The sequence below is a fragment of the Candida pseudojiufengensis genome, assembly GCF_024610245.1.
Source record: "Candida pseudojiufengensis strain CBS 10847 chromosome Unknown scaffold16, whole genome shotgun sequence".
NCBI lineage: Eukaryota > Fungi > Ascomycota > Pichiomycetes > Serinales > Debaryomycetaceae > Lodderomyces > Lodderomyces pseudojiufengensis.
The window spans coordinates 112,035-128,880 of NW_026261534.1; the positions used below are offsets into that span (position 1 = coordinate 112,035).

General features: G+C 29.6%; 9 protein-coding genes across 9 annotated transcripts; 5 read left to right on the forward strand and 4 right to left on the reverse strand. All coding sequences in view use genetic code 12, as the record gives it.

Annotated features, from left to right (window-relative positions):
* Nucleotides 1-159: 159 nt before the first annotated feature.
* On the forward strand, nucleotides 160-4,035 carry ROA1 (Roa1p; the record flags this gene model as incomplete). Its single annotated transcript, XM_051759006.1, has 1 exon — nucleotides 160-4,035. One exon carries the CDS (start codon nucleotides 160-162, stop codon nucleotides 4,033-4,035), a length of 3,876 nt encoding a protein of 1,291 aa, XP_051613144.1.
* Nucleotides 4,036-4,863: 828 nt separating this feature from the next.
* Nucleotides 4,864-5,748, forward strand: KGF55_004136 (uncharacterized protein; the record flags this gene model as incomplete). The annotated part of the gene is made up of 1 exon (XM_051759007.1): nucleotides 4,864-5,748. One exon carries the CDS (start codon nucleotides 4,864-4,866, stop codon nucleotides 5,746-5,748), a length of 885 nt encoding a protein of 294 aa, XP_051613145.1.
* A 107-nt stretch (nucleotides 5,749-5,855) lies between these two features.
* On the reverse strand, nucleotides 5,856-6,341 carry KGF55_004137 (signal recognition particle subunit; the record flags this gene model as incomplete). Its single annotated transcript, XM_051759009.1, has 1 exon — nucleotides 5,856-6,341. One exon carries the CDS (start codon nucleotides 6,339-6,341, stop codon nucleotides 5,856-5,858), a length of 486 nt encoding a protein of 161 aa, XP_051613146.1.
* Nucleotides 6,342-6,537: 196 nt separating this feature from the next.
* KGF55_004138 (uncharacterized protein) lies at nucleotides 6,538-7,083 on the reverse strand (the record flags this gene model as incomplete). The annotated part of the gene is made up of 1 exon (XM_051759010.1): nucleotides 6,538-7,083. One exon carries the CDS (start codon nucleotides 7,081-7,083, stop codon nucleotides 6,538-6,540), a length of 546 nt encoding a protein of 181 aa, XP_051613147.1.
* A 153-nt stretch (nucleotides 7,084-7,236) lies between these two features.
* Nucleotides 7,237-8,091, reverse strand: KGF55_004139 (uncharacterized protein; the record flags this gene model as incomplete). The annotated part of the gene is made up of 1 exon (XM_051759011.1): nucleotides 7,237-8,091. The coding sequence occupies one exon, from the start codon at nucleotides 8,089-8,091 to the stop codon at nucleotides 7,237-7,239; it is 855 nt and encodes a 284-aa protein (XP_051613148.1).
* A 341-nt stretch (nucleotides 8,092-8,432) lies between these two features.
* On the reverse strand, nucleotides 8,433-9,461 carry HSP30 (Hsp30p; the record flags this gene model as incomplete). Its single annotated transcript, XM_051759012.1, has 1 exon — nucleotides 8,433-9,461. One exon carries the CDS (start codon nucleotides 9,459-9,461, stop codon nucleotides 8,433-8,435), a length of 1,029 nt encoding a protein of 342 aa, XP_051613149.1.
* Nucleotides 9,462-12,264: 2,803 nt separating this feature from the next.
* GPT1 (Gpt1p) lies at nucleotides 12,265-14,022 on the forward strand (the record flags this gene model as incomplete). Its single annotated transcript, XM_051759013.1, has 1 exon — nucleotides 12,265-14,022. The coding sequence occupies one exon, from the start codon at nucleotides 12,265-12,267 to the stop codon at nucleotides 14,020-14,022; it is 1,758 nt and encodes a 585-aa protein (XP_051613150.1).
* Nucleotides 14,023-14,357: 335 nt separating this feature from the next.
* On the forward strand, nucleotides 14,358-15,056 carry KGF55_004142 (splicing factor SR family protein; the record flags this gene model as incomplete). Its single annotated transcript, XM_051759014.1, has 1 exon — nucleotides 14,358-15,056. One exon carries the CDS (start codon nucleotides 14,358-14,360, stop codon nucleotides 15,054-15,056), a length of 699 nt encoding a protein of 232 aa, XP_051613151.1.
* A 525-nt stretch (nucleotides 15,057-15,581) lies between these two features.
* KGF55_004143 (uncharacterized protein) lies at nucleotides 15,582-16,841 on the forward strand (the record flags this gene model as incomplete). The annotated part of the gene is made up of 1 exon (XM_051759015.1): nucleotides 15,582-16,841. One exon carries the CDS (start codon nucleotides 15,582-15,584, stop codon nucleotides 16,839-16,841), a length of 1,260 nt encoding a protein of 419 aa, XP_051613152.1.
* Nucleotides 16,842-16,846: the final 5 nt, after the last annotated feature.

Genomic DNA, 16,846 nt, shown 5'->3' on the forward strand with positions numbered 1-16,846 from the left:
AAATTTATTGAATCCCTTCCGTTTTAGTTCCCTTCACAATTCATATGTCACTTTATTTGTTCCCTTATTATGTTTTATTGCTGTATTAGGTGATAGAAATTTAATAATTAGTCAAGATCAATAGAGATAGTAAATTGCATAAAAGATTGAAAAAACAAAATGAATGATTCAAATGTTCTTCGAATTCCACCAGGTCAAAGAGTTGGTCTTCAAATAAGAAATTTAACAGTTTCGGTCAAACATCAAATTTCTGGATTGAATAAAGTAAAGAAAAAACTATTTAGACAACAATTAAAAGATCATGAGACAAAAGACTTTAATCTGAAATCATCCAAAATTTTAAATGATATTTCATTTGATGTAAATAGTGGTGAATTGATTGCATTAATGGGAGGTTCAGGTGCTGGTAAAACTACATTATTAAATACTTTAGCTCAAAGAACTAATGTGAGAAATAAAAAGTTGGAATTTTCAGGTAGTGTTAATTATATTAGTGATGATGATTCTAAGCATATAAAACATGCTTATTTACTTCAAACAGATTTTTTTTTACCTGGTTTAACACTTTGGGAAACTTTAAAAAGTCAAGCTGATTTAAGATTACCACCTTATGTTACAGAAGATGAGAAAGTAAATTTAATTAAATATATTTTAAATGTTTTGGAATTAAATCATTTAATTGATACAAGAGTTTGTAATTTTTCATCACATTCTTCAACTTTAAGTGGTGGTGAACAAAGAAGAGTTAGTTTAGCTATACAATTATTATCTAGACCATCCATATTATTCTGTGATGAAGCTACAACTGGATTAGACACTTCAAGCTCTTTAAAATTAGTTCAATTGTTGAAAAGATTATCATCTTCAGATTTGGGAATTACAGTGGTTTTATCTATTCATCAACCAAGACCTGAGATTTGTGATTTATTTGATAAAGTTTGTTTGTTGACTAAAGGAGGTAGATTAATGTATTATGGAAACTTACAAAATGAAGCATATGATTATTTTAATAAATTAGAAGATTTTCCTAGTGATGATGGTAAACATATTAGTACCTATGTAATGGACATATCTGTTAAGGATTCAAGTACTTTGGATAACGAATTAAGATCAGCTGCTAGAATTAACTATCTTGTTGAAAAATGGAAAAATTTACACCATTATGAATATCAAAGTACTTCCAAGAAGGATCAAAAACATTTCATTTCCAATTTAAAATTATTCTCAACTCCAAAGCAGGATCAAATATCATTCATACAAGAATTGAAAATCACAACAGCAAGAACATTCAAATTATCTTATCGTGACAGAGGCAGTTTAATTGTTTTAAATTTTGGAGCATTAGTTATGGCCGTCACATTAGGGTGGATGTTTTATCGTCCAAAACATGACTTAGCTGGTATTAGATCATTAGTTTCAGTTCAATATGTGTTACTAGAAGTTGTTGGATTTTGTGCTATGTTCATCGAAGCAGAAAGATTATGGGTAACTGATGGTGTTTATTTTTTTAGAGAATATCTTGAACATGTTTCAAGTCCTGCAGGCTTTATTTTGTCAAGAAGATTAGCTAAATTTTTATTGGAGGATTTACCTATGACTATTGTATTTTCAGTTATTACTTTTTTTATGTGGGGTTTAAGAGTTGGAAATGGTTCACATTTTGGAATATATTTTGCTATAACTTTATTGGTTCAATTATGCTGTATGACTGGTGCAATGTTAATGTTTGCAATTGCTCAAAGTATGCCTATAACAACGTTATACATCAATTTATTTTATCAATTACAAAATTCTGCTTCTGGATATTTTGTAAATGCAAGAACTATGCCTGTTTATGTAAGATGGGTTAAGTATTTAGCTTATTTTTGGTATGGATTTGGTGCATTATGTGCAAATCAATTTACAAATTGGGAAGGAGATTGTCCTTACGATGATCAATCAAGATGCTTAGAATATACTGGGAATGCTCAATTGGCTTTATTGGGGTATCCACAAAATTGGATTGCTGAACCAATTGGAATTTTAATTGCTTGGGTTGTTGGATTTATGATATTATCTTGTTTGGGATTACATTTCAGAAATCATGACACTGGTATGGCGAAGACTAAAAAGAATACAATTGGTGATGAGGAGGATCATGATGATGAAACGGAAACAGAGGAAGATGAAGATGAAAAGGCGAATGAAAATGTTGCATTTGGAATCACTACTGATGAAATTGTTAATGATACTTATCCTATGAGTATTGAATTATCAAACATCAATTTAATTGTGAATAAAAAGACATTTTATGGTAAAATCTTAGATCAAAAAACATTGTTGAATGATATCAATGCAACATTCAAAGCTAATTCAGTTAATTGTATTATGGGTCCATCGGGTAGTGGTAAAAGTACTTGTCTTAACTTTTTATCAAACAGGTTAGACAGATCTTCATCCTTCATTTCATCTGGTAATATCAAAATTAATGGAGTTCAAGATGTTTCAAGACTGCAGTTAAGTAAAATATCAGCTTATGTGACTCAACATGATGATTCGTTGATTGCGGATTTAACAGTTAGAGAAACTTTGTATTATCAAGCAAGGTTAAGAATACCATTGGAACAACATAAATCAATACCAAAAATCATCAACAAGTTGATACGTCAAACTGGATTAATTGATTGTGCAGATACTTTGGTAGGTAATGAATATATAAAAGGTATTTCAGGTGGTGAGAAAAGAAGGTTAAGTATTTCTATTCAGTTATTGTCCAAGCCAAAAATATTGTTTCTTGATGAACCAACTTCAGGTTTAGACTCTTCCACAGCTGAAGCTATATTTAATTTGTTAACAGAATTAGCTGTTGAAAATGGAACTACTGTTATTTTGACTATTCATCAACCTAGTGAAGATATATTTTTCAACTTTGGAAGTTTATTATTTTTAGGTAAAGGTGGTAATGTAATATATAATGGGTCATCATCTGAAATTGTTCCATATTTAGCTAAATTAGGTTTCACAAATGTAAATAATTTAAATATGGCTGATTATATTTTAGATCTTATCAGTAATGAAGAGGAATCAATCATTGATGAGAAGAATGATTCCTTACAAGATAGGATTAATCTTTTAATTAACAATTGGAAATATAAAGAACAAACAATACGACAAAATCAAACTGCATCACCACAACAAGTAATCAATTTATCTCAATTTTATTTCAAAAGATTATCATTCATTCATACATTTCCAACAGTTACAGAAAGACAATTTCTAACATCATATCGATCAAAAGATAGTATCATTAGTAGAGTTGGTCAAACTATATTTTTAACTATAATCCACACATTATTTTTTGCACCATTAAAAAACACACAAGATGGAATAAGTAACAGATTAGGTTTAATTCAAGAAGTTTTGAATCTTTATTTTGTGGGATTAGTAAATAATATCAGTTTATATCCATTTGAAAGAAATTTATTTTATCAAGAATATAAAGATGGAATTTATGGTGTTTCAGAATTTGGTATATCCTACTTTCTTAATGAATTACCAACGGAGATATTACCATCTTTCTTTTTCAGTGCTTTAATTGTATTTGTTTGTGGATTACCAAGAAACGCATCAATGTATTTCGCAATGTTTTGTACTGGATTTGTTTCAATAAATTGTGGTGAGTCATTAGGAATATTTGTAAATAGTGTTTTCAATCATATTGAAGTTGCAACAAATGTTTTATCTAATGCAATTATTATTGCAATTTTTATGGGTGGAACAATGTCATTACATATGCCTCATTTTTTTAAAGCTATAAATTTTATAAGTCCTATGAAATATGCTGTTGCAATTTGTGCAAATTTAGGTTTTAAAAATCAAACTTTTACATGTGGTGTTGATGGAGTTGATTGTACTTTTAGAACAGGTCAAGATGTTTTAGAATATTATAATTTAAAACAAAATTTAGGTGCTATGTTTGGAGGATTATTTGCTGTATTCATTGTTTATAGATTAATTGCCATTGCTTCTATTTATGTAAGAGTTAAATGGTTTTAGCATTTTTTATAGAATTTAATACGTATTAATTAATATCATTTTATTTAATTAAAGTTAAGAATTTGTAATGAGGGTATGAATGTAGCACAAAATAAATCTAAATTGAAACTGAAACTCATTTAACGTAAGTTACACAAGATTATCGATCAACTAAAATATATAAGAATAAGTGCTTTGAATAAGATTTTGAGAACTTCACCGAGATATAATAGAGTATTGTTGAATTGTTTATCGTGATTTTTTAGTAGCTTTTACATTTAATTAGAACTTAAAATTAATACAATTTAAGAAACGTTTTTGGAATTTAATAGTCCGAAAATATTTTATAATTGTGTCAAACCTGATAAGCAAAGCTAATCAAAACAGTTGAACTGATTAATGGGAAGTAACATAACAACAAAACTCTTAAATACTAGATACTTACCATAAGCGTCGTCTGATTAAAGAATAAATGATATGGTTAAGATGTAAATAATGATTTACGGAGTAAAATGAAACTGTGTAATTAATTTGTAGGAGAAAGAAAAAGAATTATTATTCAAATTGAGCTTATCTTTTAATTTTACACGTAAATTCCGATTTGTGATCTCAACAATTGACTTTTAAATTCCCATATTATTTCAATTAATTTATTTAAATTTTGATCTAATTCTAACTACTTGTGATCAAGGTCTTTATCTTGTTAATCTTTTAACTAATAAAGATAACGAGTAGAATTTTTAGGGATTGGAAACTGATTTTTTAATTTTTAAATTATATTTTTTTGTGTATTATCTGTGTGTTTTTATCTTTTATCAATCACTTAGTGAATCACAATTAGTCGAAGAAATGGTATATCAATATACAATTAAAGGACCAACAGGTATCAAATCGGTCCAAATTACAGGAACATTTGACAATTGGTCTAAATCATTACCAGAAATAACAAAAGAACCATTTGAACAAACTATAACATTAGATACTAAAGAAGATTTAATTTTTAAATTTATAATTGATGGTACTTGGAAAACTTTAGATTTATATGAAACTACAACTGATCATGAAGGTAATGTAAATAATGTCATAAAAGCTGAAGATTTAATTTTGGTTGAAGAACCAATTAATGGTGATGATGAATTTGTTGATAATCAAACTTTTACAACTACCGATAATGAAGATGTTTTATCTGCTCCAGTTGTTATAAATGATGATGAAGTAATAAGCAGCTCAAAAGATGATGGTAAAAAGCAACAACAGAAAACAACCCCAACAACTTCTTCTACAAAAGAAAATGCTAATAACACTTCTGCCGTTTCATCATTTGCTGCTGTATCTTCACCACCTTCTTCTTCCGATTATGAACATATTGATTCAAAAATTAGTAACGATACAACAACAAATAAGATTGATTCAAAACCCAAAGATACAAACGATGACCCAATTGTAAAAGATACCACTTCAAACAATGAGCCAAAAGCTGGACCAAAACCCGATAAACCTACATTACAAGCTCAAGCTTCTGATTCTACTTTAGGCATCAACAACAATACTCCTGGAGGTTCTCAAGCTCAAACTAGTTCATCATCTACAACTACTATTAAATCAGGTAAGAATTCACAACAAACCCACAAAATCCCTGGATCTTTCGATCAATCAAAAACTACAAAAGAGAGACCAGGTAATGAAAGGTCAGACAGTGGTTTAATTTCAAAATTAAAGAAATTATTTAAATAATTAAGTAGTTTCTTGTTCAGTCAAATCATTGTCATTAGCAAAATGCTTTTGATTCTAGTTTACAGAAGTATTGATGCATTCGTAATATTAATTAATCTATATATTGTCTATTTTTTTTTATTCTTTTTCTTATTCTTCTTTTTGGATGTTGTTGGTTTCACATCACCAGTAACGGTCGGTGTACCTTCCTTACTATTATTATAGCTCTTATTTACAGCTTCGGTAGCAACCGTAGTAGTTGATTCATCAATGTTTTCTGTTTCAGGTTCAACATATTTAACATTAGTCATTAAACTAGTTAACCCAATTTGATTAGATAATCCTTGTGGTCCCAACAAGTTTAAAATTTTACTCAATTCCTTTTGCTTTTTGGTCTTATATTTAAGTAATTTACCTTGATGTGGCTCGTATAATTTTATATTGACTTCATGAGTTGCTTGTTGTTTATTTGGTTTTGAATTTGGTTTTTTTGAAGCTTTTAATTTTTTAGATTTATTGGAGTACGTTATTGATAATGTTGTTGTTGATGGAAATATGGCTAACAAATTTGTCGATAGTTCTATGAAGTCATCTAGATTTTTTATTATAGGCATCGTCTTATGTGTTTGTTGTGTAAATGCAAGTGTAATTGATATATGGTTGTAAAATGAAAAGATGTTGATGGAATTTTTTTTGGTTGTAAAGTAATTGTCGTGTGTATTTAGAGTAAATCTGTAAAGATAAAGATCAAATGAACTGGTACAACTCTTAAATTAATGCTATTACATGCTAATATACAAATCAAGTAATCTATCTATATTTCGTTGATGGACCTTTCTCTTGTCTTGCTTTTAACTTTTGTTGACGTTTACTTAAACCAGAAGAATCTTTTGAAGTTGCACTAGTTTCTCCAACTTCTTCACCAACAACCGGTTTGGACTTTTTAAAGAAAGGTAATATAAACCCACTCAATTTATAAACTATATAACCTGGAATAATCAGATACAAGTACCAAACTTTGTTCGACCCTAATAAAATGGTCAAAATATTGAAAAACCATGTCAAATATATAATATCAAAACAATATTGAAATAAACTTCCCTTTTGTAAAATATCATCACCAGATTTGACTAATTGACCTGCTGAATTATATTTTGGACGTCCATTTTTTTCTAATAAGTTTTGCAATATTATACTTGGTATTTGAAAGATAAGATATGGAATATAATTTGATGGTCTTTTGAAATAAAATATAACAAATAATGTCAAAAGGTTTACTCCAATTGAAATATAGAGTAACTGATCTAGTATTGACTTGTTTTTAACTGCTAATTTCTTCTGACTCGCTCCAGCCATGACTTGGTTGTATTTTAGTGTGGTGACAATTGGTGAAAAATTTACAAAATTTATTACTTTGCTTTTGTGACGTACTAATAAGAAGATTTAATTTTACTTATCTTTAAAAACTCCGTCATTCAATTATATTTACATAAATCTATAAACACCTATCTATTGAGTCTTTTTAACAACATCTTTAGGTATTTGAATTAAACTTATATAATGAATAGCTAAATCTCTAAGTTGGAAAAATAATTGAGTAAGTTTTGGATTGTTTATCTTGTTTATATAACCATTCCAAGTTTGATCCATTTGAAGTACGGATGCTTTAGTATATTGACTATGATCAAATTTGAATTTATTGAATACAATCACTGTTAAAAATACAATGACTTTAGTAATGTAATCGATCAAATTCCACCTTAAAATTAACCAAAATGTACTTATTAAAACATCAAATCCTGTAGTTACAGCCAAAACTAATTCAACACTTGATGCTGCATACAAAGCAGGTTGATTTAATTTAGTTGTGAAGTTGTTTATCAAAGAATTAACATGTTGTTGAGCTTGAATTGATGGAATAAAAATAGTAATTAAATGATTTTGGAAGTATGTAACAACGTGAAAGACTCCAAATATAAAATATGGGTATAAAGCAGCTTGAGTTTGGGTCTTTAAAATGTAACTTGACAACAAAAATACTAATGCAAGGATTAAATATTGAACATTTTCATCATTTATTAATTTTACTCTGCTAAATTTAGCCCCAATTGATTTAAAATGAATTTGTTTTATGACTATCCCATAAGTTATAATATTTGATATCAAAGCAAATCTAAAATATTTTAAAGATGATTCATTTCTGAAAATCAATCCTGTTAAAGTACTTAATAATGAAAATAATAATGCAAATACATGACCTAAAAACCAGTAAAATTGTTGAGTTTTTATAACTTTGATCAATTGACTAACAGGAGATGCGGATTTGATAGTTGATTTAGTAGATGGAGTAGCTTTTGGTGGCATCTTGAGTGAGCTTAATTGATTGAGTATCTAAAGATGAAATTGAAGTGTTGTAATGTGAAAATATAATTTGGGTAATTGCTTTTAAGATTTTTTTTCTTTTCTTTTGCTGTTTTAAACTAAGTAAGGTGTGATAAATAAGCCTCACTTGACTACATGAAATTTTGCAACCATCCATATATATGAGCTAGAGATTTAATAAAATATTCTACAAATTTTAACAATTTTAAGAAAGTTTATGCATTTGTATAAAAAAATTAAACACCTGAAATTAAAAAAAATTGATTATTGAATTATTAATTAAAAAATTTGGAAAATCAAACTTGCAATAGAACTTTAGCTCTTCAATCTCTTACGACTTCTTCCTCAACCAAAGCTTCATCAGTATTTGGAACACCTGTTGGAGGTACTGCGGTATCACCAGAATGTCTTGGAGTATCTACTCCAACATCCTTTTCAACATCATGATGACCAATATCACCATCTCTACCATTATTCAAATGGAAATGCCAAATTTTAGTGAAAAACTCCTCATCAACTCTATTTATAGCAATCCAGGTTAATATAACTGGTACAAATCCAAAAGTTATTAAATCTAAAATACCATAAAATACTGCTTCTGAATCTGGTTGAATAACATTTCCACCTTCCGATAAACCCCAACATACTGGATATAAAATCCAAACAACAATATAAAATGTAATTATTAAATTACCTAACCAACTTTTAGTTGGTGATTGAAAACTATGATGTAAATCAACACAAACAAGATAGATTGCAAATAATTGAGCAACTACTGCAAAAGTAAAATAACCCCATTTATATGATGATCTAATTAAACCACCAATTAACAAACCTAATACAAATACAGCTATAGCTAAAAATCTTGTAAAAATGGTTGAAATAATTTGGACAACTCTTTTTAAAATATCATCTCTATCATCAGTTAATCTTGTATGAGTTATGATAGCAAAGATAGTTAAAACTAATGGCCAACATAAGAACCAACCAATATATTTATTGTAAAAGATTTGACGAACTCCTAAACCTCTGTCAGTAGTTACATGATGAAATTCAGTTCTAATCCAAGTATAACCCAAATTAGATGCATAAGTATAGTAAGCAAATGCCATTACAGCATTTGTAAATAATGGAATAATTAACAATGATTTTTTTAAACCACTTCTTCTAACACTTGTTAAACTGTAAATAAAACCATGAACAACCGCTAATAAAGCAAATACAGAAAAAGCTGCCCATAACCAATCTGAACCATGAGAAGTTAAGTTAATATCTGATTGTGGTGGTGGTGGATTAATATCGACTGCACGATTTCTTTTAACGATATTTGAAACTCCATCAAAATAAGTCATCTTTGTGTCAAATTTTATTATGAAATATGAAACAAGTTAAAATTATAAACTTAAGATTGATGTTTTTGATTAGAAATAATAATAAAAAGAAAAGGAATAAAAAAAGTTTGCTGAATAAATAGGGGTAAAGATCAATAGCTTATATAACTTCTCAATTTTAAGGGATGTTTAAATTTTGTCTGTCAATAGTATAATTATTCATAATAAAAATAGTAATTTGGAGAATAAAAGCAAAATTAGAATTTTTTTTAAGGATAGCCGTAAGAATCCATGAAATGCGTGATGATTCAAAAATAATGAATTCTATAAGAATTTGGTTTCAGAAGTATCAAACATATGATTGCATAATGCTAATTAAAGTTTTTATTTAATAATGGAGAACACGGAAAATGTAACATTCAAACATACAAAAGAACACACAGAACCAAATTAATAATCAAAATATAATTAAATTTTTAGAATATTCTAATAAAACATTTTGTTTAAGCCGTAATGTAAAGCCGAATTCGAAAGAAAAATGTTTGACATATCGAATTAACATTTGACAAAAATTATGATCATTCAAAGTCTAAAATTGTGGAAAAACGTACTTTACATTAATTTGAGTGGGACAAACTATTAAATTTCGGTCTTCATTTCAGTACCATTAAATTTCAAACTTCAAGACATTCAACTTACATATAGCTGAACAATGCTAATTTCGTAATACAAGGACTTCAATTTGATTATAAGATTCGAAATGTATCTATCGGACCACAAAACATAGCAAGATCAAACCAACTAAAATTATCTGGATCACATCGGTTACAGTTTTGAGTCTGGTCATCTAAAATAAAGATTGGATCACAGTAGGTTTAAAATATCTCAAATCATTTATATGGTTTTCCCCATATTTTTCCAATAAATTCTATTGTTTTCAAGATTTTATTGAGTTTGTATGCGCTTAATTTAACTAGGAAAGAACGGCTTAAATTTAATAGAAAAGAAATGACACAAAATTATTTTAGTTGCAAATTTTATTTGTCTTAAATCATGAGATTATTCTAACATCAAATTGTGGTGATTACAAATTGCTTTGAAGGTCTCTCCAACCTCACACATTTCAAAAGAATGTAAGATGAAGTTTACGTAAAGTTGATTTAAACTTCTGAAACAAATATGAGTAAATATCTCAATTTCGACAAATAAACTAAAGACATCTAGCACCACAAGAGTTCAATATTTTACACACTTCAGCTAAAGTATGATATCACGATCAGTAAAAAATTTAATTATTTGATTTCTTTAAATTTCTTGAAAGCTTTCAAAATTAGACATACAGTAAGTCAATTATCCTGTTGATAAAATCAGTTACCCGAATATCTTTTATCAGAGGGTATCAACGTTTGAACTAATGTTGACTTAATGATAAGCATCTCTATTCTTACTAATTTGAAGTTGTTCAACGTAAGCATAAAGTTTGTATTACAAGTTGTTGGCAAGCCAGACTACGAATCTAATAAACGTTAGTTGTATGGTAAAAAAAAAAAAACGAAAGCATAAAGATTGTATTTACAATGTTTTGTAATTATTTCCTCAAATTCTTTCAAAAATACATAATTTTGCAGCTAAACTTGTATTTAGCTTAATTTTATGGAGGATGATCATAATTAGAGAATAAATCAATACTTCTGAACATGAGACGAATAAAGGACAAGATTTATTAACAATAACTGGCTTATATATTTGGTCAATGCATAAAACGTTCAAAAAAGTTATAATTATTTTTTTTTATAATGCTAACATCATTAATAGTTACCTTGATGCATACATAATACCAATTCATGTTTTGGAATCAATTTCGAAAAAACGTTAAGGTTGGGACAGACATTTCGCGTCATAGGCTCGTACTGTTAGACATGCCCGTTAATATAAAAGTACCATAATAATCGTGAGTCTTCGAATTTTAAAATCTTTATCATCCTCAAGAACGCCTAATATTGTCCACCACATCAGCCAAACAACTCTTTTTTTAAAAATCGTCATCAAAGAGCAGAACCTTCATGCTCCATTCAATCGCTGATCTGAAATGAAAGTAATAGTGTGTCTCGTTTTTCGAGAAGATGATAAAATGTTTCAGTATTGCTCGCAATTTTTCAATTACTCAATTAGGCAATTAAAGCGGATCTTTAGACCCTAGTCAAAGTGACCCTTCAACAAGCTTTTTTTCTCATAATCCACCATATGTTATCTCCTTTGACGAATGCTTATCAATGATCTTGAATTCAAAGAGTAAAATTATGCTTTCCAGTTGAAAATTTTAGATCATTAAAATTCCGTGAGACAAAGGCGGTATATTGCAAAATGTTAAAGGTAAAAAGAAGGGTGCAAAAAGTAAAGACAGCATGTTGAGTGGAGTGAGAGATATGTCTTCCTTGAATTTAATACTCAATCAAACTCACTGACTCATTCATGAGAGTAAAATTTGATCATATTGATTGTAAGATTACCTCTGCTTCGCTTTTTGACGTTTCAATTGATATTGTCACAAAAACGATTTGCAAAATTTTTATTAATCTCTTATCTATCCATTTAATCAATCAGATTGCAAAATTTTTTTAGGGTTAATGCATGAAGAATCTTTTAACTCTATTATGTTTAAAGTTCTTTGAGATGGAATTACTTCAAATTAGTTAGTCTGCATATGGATCTAATTTATACAAACAGATATATATATGAAAGATGTTTCCCATTATTAGAAATGACGAAGTGTTATGGTGAAATTTTCATTCATTCAACTTCAAATCATTGATCAACTCAAATTATGAAATCAGGTTTCACTTCTTCGGTAAACTCAACACCTCAAGATCAGGAACTTCAACCTATAAAATCCAAAGTATACGTTGATGATTTACATATTACCTCAATTTTATCCAATCGAGGGGCAGTCATTAATGTTGACCATGAAATAGATGATGACGAAGCTTTAATATTGGCAATGGGTTATAAGCAAGAGTTAAAAAGGGAATTTTCATTATGGACTGTATTTGGTGTTAGTTTTTCAGTTTTGGGAATTCTTCCATCAGTAGCTGCAACATTTGATTATCAACAACTAGTTGCAGGATTATCACCAACATGTTGGTTGATTGCAGCACTTTTTATAATCAATATATCTTTAAGTATGGCCGAAATTGCGTCTGCATTTCCATGTTCAGCTGGTACACCATATGCTGTTTCTCAATTAGCTCCACCATTTTGGAAAGCTTATTTAACATGGTTCACATGCTGGTCTAATTGGTTATGTCAAGTAACAGCTGCTCCATCTGTTTCTTACTCAAATGCTTGTTTAATTTTGGGTATTTATTCATACAACAGTTCTTCATACACCCCAACAAATGCTCAAATATTTGGACTAGCCACTGCAATTATGATAGTGTGTGGATTGATGTGCTCAACAACTTCAAGATGGGCAGCAAGATTTAGTTCAACTGGTACGGTTTGTAATATTTTCTTTTTAGTCATAGTGTTTGTGATGGTTTTGGGTGGTAACAATCGTGCAGAGGTTCAGAATAAACCAATTCCAAAATTTAATTCAAATTCAAAAGCATGGAGTTTAGATAATCAAACTGATTGGCCAACTGGTATTGCTTTTCTCCTTTCATTTCTTGGTTGTATTTGGGGTGCTTCTGGTGCTGATGCTCCATTACACGTGGCAGAAGAGTGTTCCAATGCTTCACTTGTTGTTCCAAGAGCCATCGTGTTGACTTCAATGTCAGGTTTATCTATTGGATTTATTTTCATTATAGCAATCGCATACACCTTATATGATTTGGCTGAAATTGCTGCTGATCCTCAAGGATTAGGTCAACCTTTTTTAACTTATCTTTCACAAATTATGAAACATGATCTATTGAATGCTGCTATTGCTTTAACAATCATATCTTCATTCTTCATGTCATATACTTGCCTATTTGCTGCATCCAGAGTCACATATGCTTATTCGAGAGACGGTTTGTTCCCTGGCTCTAAAATTTGGAAGAGAGTTTCACCATTAACTCATACTCCTATATGGGCTGTTGTTTTTAATATTATAATTGGTGAATTATTATTATTATTGATTTTTGCGGGAGATGTAGCTATAGGTGCTATATTTAGTGTTGGAGGAATACTGGGGTTTGTCAGTTTTGTTATGCCAACTTTGCTCAAGATCACATATGCTAGAAACACATTTAAGAGAGGTCCTTGGCATTTGGGAAAATTATCACAACCAATTGGATGGATATCAGTTGCATTCATTGGCTTAATGGTACCAATATTGTGTTTCCCTACAGTTAAAGGTAAAAACTTATCACTTCAAGACATGAACTGGACTGTAGTGGTTTTCTTTGGTCCATTACTTTTAGCAACAATTTGGTTTCTTGTAGATGCACATAAGTGGTATATTGGTCCGAGAAGCAATATAAATGAAATAGATATTACTTACCCAGATGAACTTGATGGCGAAGATACCCTGGAAAATACTCAAGTAATTGAAGCACAAACAGTTCATGACTTTGGTGATGAAAAAAAAGGTGAAAAATAGAGTATAGATTTGGTTGCAAAAGTAATTAGTAATTGAAATACAGAAATTTTATGCAGGACATTTTTTAGTATTTAATAGAGGCATTTAGGTGAACTATATTTTAAACTTCAATTAACTAGATTACTCTTATGATAAATTTGTGATTATGAATATGCGGACCTTCAAAGGTTAAAGGTATCTTATTATAATATACTTAATATAGATTGTGTGTGACAATCTGAACTCCAAAATTAAGTGCACTCAGAAACTAAAACATGACACAAAAAATTTGTTCTGAGATATCATATTAATAAGTAGACTACTATCATACTTCACCCAAATTCGTCTCCATCAAAATGAACGGACGTGAAAGGTATCAACCGAGACATCATGATAATAACAGCAGTTCTTCTGTCTCCTGTCTATTTTACAACAAGATAGGTGCTTGCAGACACGGTGAAAAATGTTCAAAAAAGCACATCAAACCCACATCATCAAAAACTTTACTTTTGGCAAATTTGTATCAAAATCCGAAGCTAAATAAGAATGAAAGTGAAGAACTAAGTCAAAAACAGATACAAGAAATTTTCGATTTGTTTTATCAAGATATTTTTATACATTTGAGTACTTTGGGGGAAATTTCATCTTTGGTAGTATGTGAAAATGAAAACAATCATTTAAATGGGAATGTATATGTGCGGTATTTTTCAACAGATGATGCATTAAAAACGAATAATGAATTGAATCAAGAATGGTTTAATGGAAGACCTGTACATTCGGAGCTATCACCTGTACTAGATTTTAATGATGCTCGATGCAGAGCTTACGATACAAATTCTTGTGAAAGAGGTGAAATGTGTAATTATATGCATATACGACAACCATCCAAAGGTATAAAAGATAAATTGTACAAAGGTCAAGAGAAGAAATATCAATTAATAAAGTTGAAAAGATTGCAGAATGAATTGAAAGATGTAGAAAAGAGAGAGCAAAGGGAACAAAATGGAACGCACATTAAAAGCGAAACGAACAAGTTATTGAACTCCTTATTTTAATGGCAAGTAATGTGTATAAAAATTAATGGAACTGCTCTTCTTGTCGTTTTAATATTCTTGTTTGCAATCCGATTCGCACGATCTTAAAAATAATTGAACGAATATAATTTTTAAAAACTGGAGATCAAACAAAGTTCTATAGATTTAATACATTTACATCACAACACGAGTTTGTAAAAAAATTTCATAATTCAAATGTCAAGGAGCTGATTAAACTAACTCAAGAAACATCCCATTTGCCAAATTAAAGATCATAATTAAAAAATAAAGCACACTATTTTTACAATTTTTCAACTAAACAACCACGAAAAAAATAGTTAGTTTTACGTTCTTTTTAAATAAAAAATGAACATTACAAACCAAATACTCACTCCAAATCTACCGAAGTTATCACTACGAAAGTCCAATTTTAAATCAATTCATTACATACCACAGTATAGAATCAAAATATCTATTTATAACCAGCATAAACCATTTATAATATCTAAAAAATTATTTTCAACATTCACCTTTTTCCATCAAAAAATGTCAACAGGATCTAATTCAAATGATTTAGAGACTAAACATCAACAATCAAACACTCATTCTCATTCTCATTCTGAGGAAGCGCATACCCATTCTCATAGTGGAGGAAGTATGTTACACCATCATCATTCAATGCATGAACCGAATGAATTTTTAGCTGCAAGTGCATCCTCAATAAAGTCAAATCCCGCTGTAAGGATAACTTGGATTGGCCTATTAGTAAACATTGGGTTAGCTATATCAAAGGGTATAGGTGGAGTGGTGTTTCATTCACAAGCCCTAATTGCTGATGCAATCCACTCAGTAAGTGACATGCTAGCTGATTTTTTGACATTAGCTACTGTAAATGTTGCAGCCAAAGTCGGAACTCCTACCAAGTTTCCATTTGGATATGGAAAAATAGAAACTATTGGATCTTTTGCAGTTAGTGCCATATTATTATTTGCTGGTATTTCAGTTGGTTGGTCTTCATTATTACAAGTATTCGAATTCTTTTTACCTACTCAGTTATATGAAATTGCTGCAAGTATTCAAATTGGTCATAATCATACTCATACTGATCTTGGAAATGGAGGTGTTGGGGAATCACAAAGCAGTTCACATAGTCATGTACATACACCAACAGGAACTGAACTTTCAACACATAGAGAAATACCAAATATTAATGCTGCATGGTTGGCTGCGGGTTCTATACTAGTGAAGGAAATTTTATACCGTAAAACAATGAAAATTGCTCATGAAACTAATTCCAAAGTATTGGTTGCTAATGCATGGCATCATAGAGTTGATTCATTAACCGCGGTGGTTGCATTATTGACTGTAGCTGGTGGAGTGTTATTCAATGTAGCGTGGCTTGATTCAATAGGTGGGATCGGGGTATCCATATTAATTATTAAAGCCGGATGGGATTCAATCAAAGAAGCCTGGTATGAATTGATTGATAGAGGTGAACAACCAGGATCTGAGATTTACAATAAAGTTGAAAATATAATAAAGTATGAACTTGAAAGTAATGAACAATTGAAGCAATTTAAAATAAAACAATTATCAGTCTTATCTTCCGGAGCAAATACAAATATAAATTTCACATTGCTTACTCAAAATAAAAATATAAATTTAGTTACTTTAAACAAATATGAAAAAATTTTATCCGATTTAATTCACCAAGACGATAGATTTGTTAGAAATGTGGGAATAAAATTCGAACTAGAAAACTCGACTGAAACTGAGAATTCAAATAATCATGATGATCATCATTAACTTTT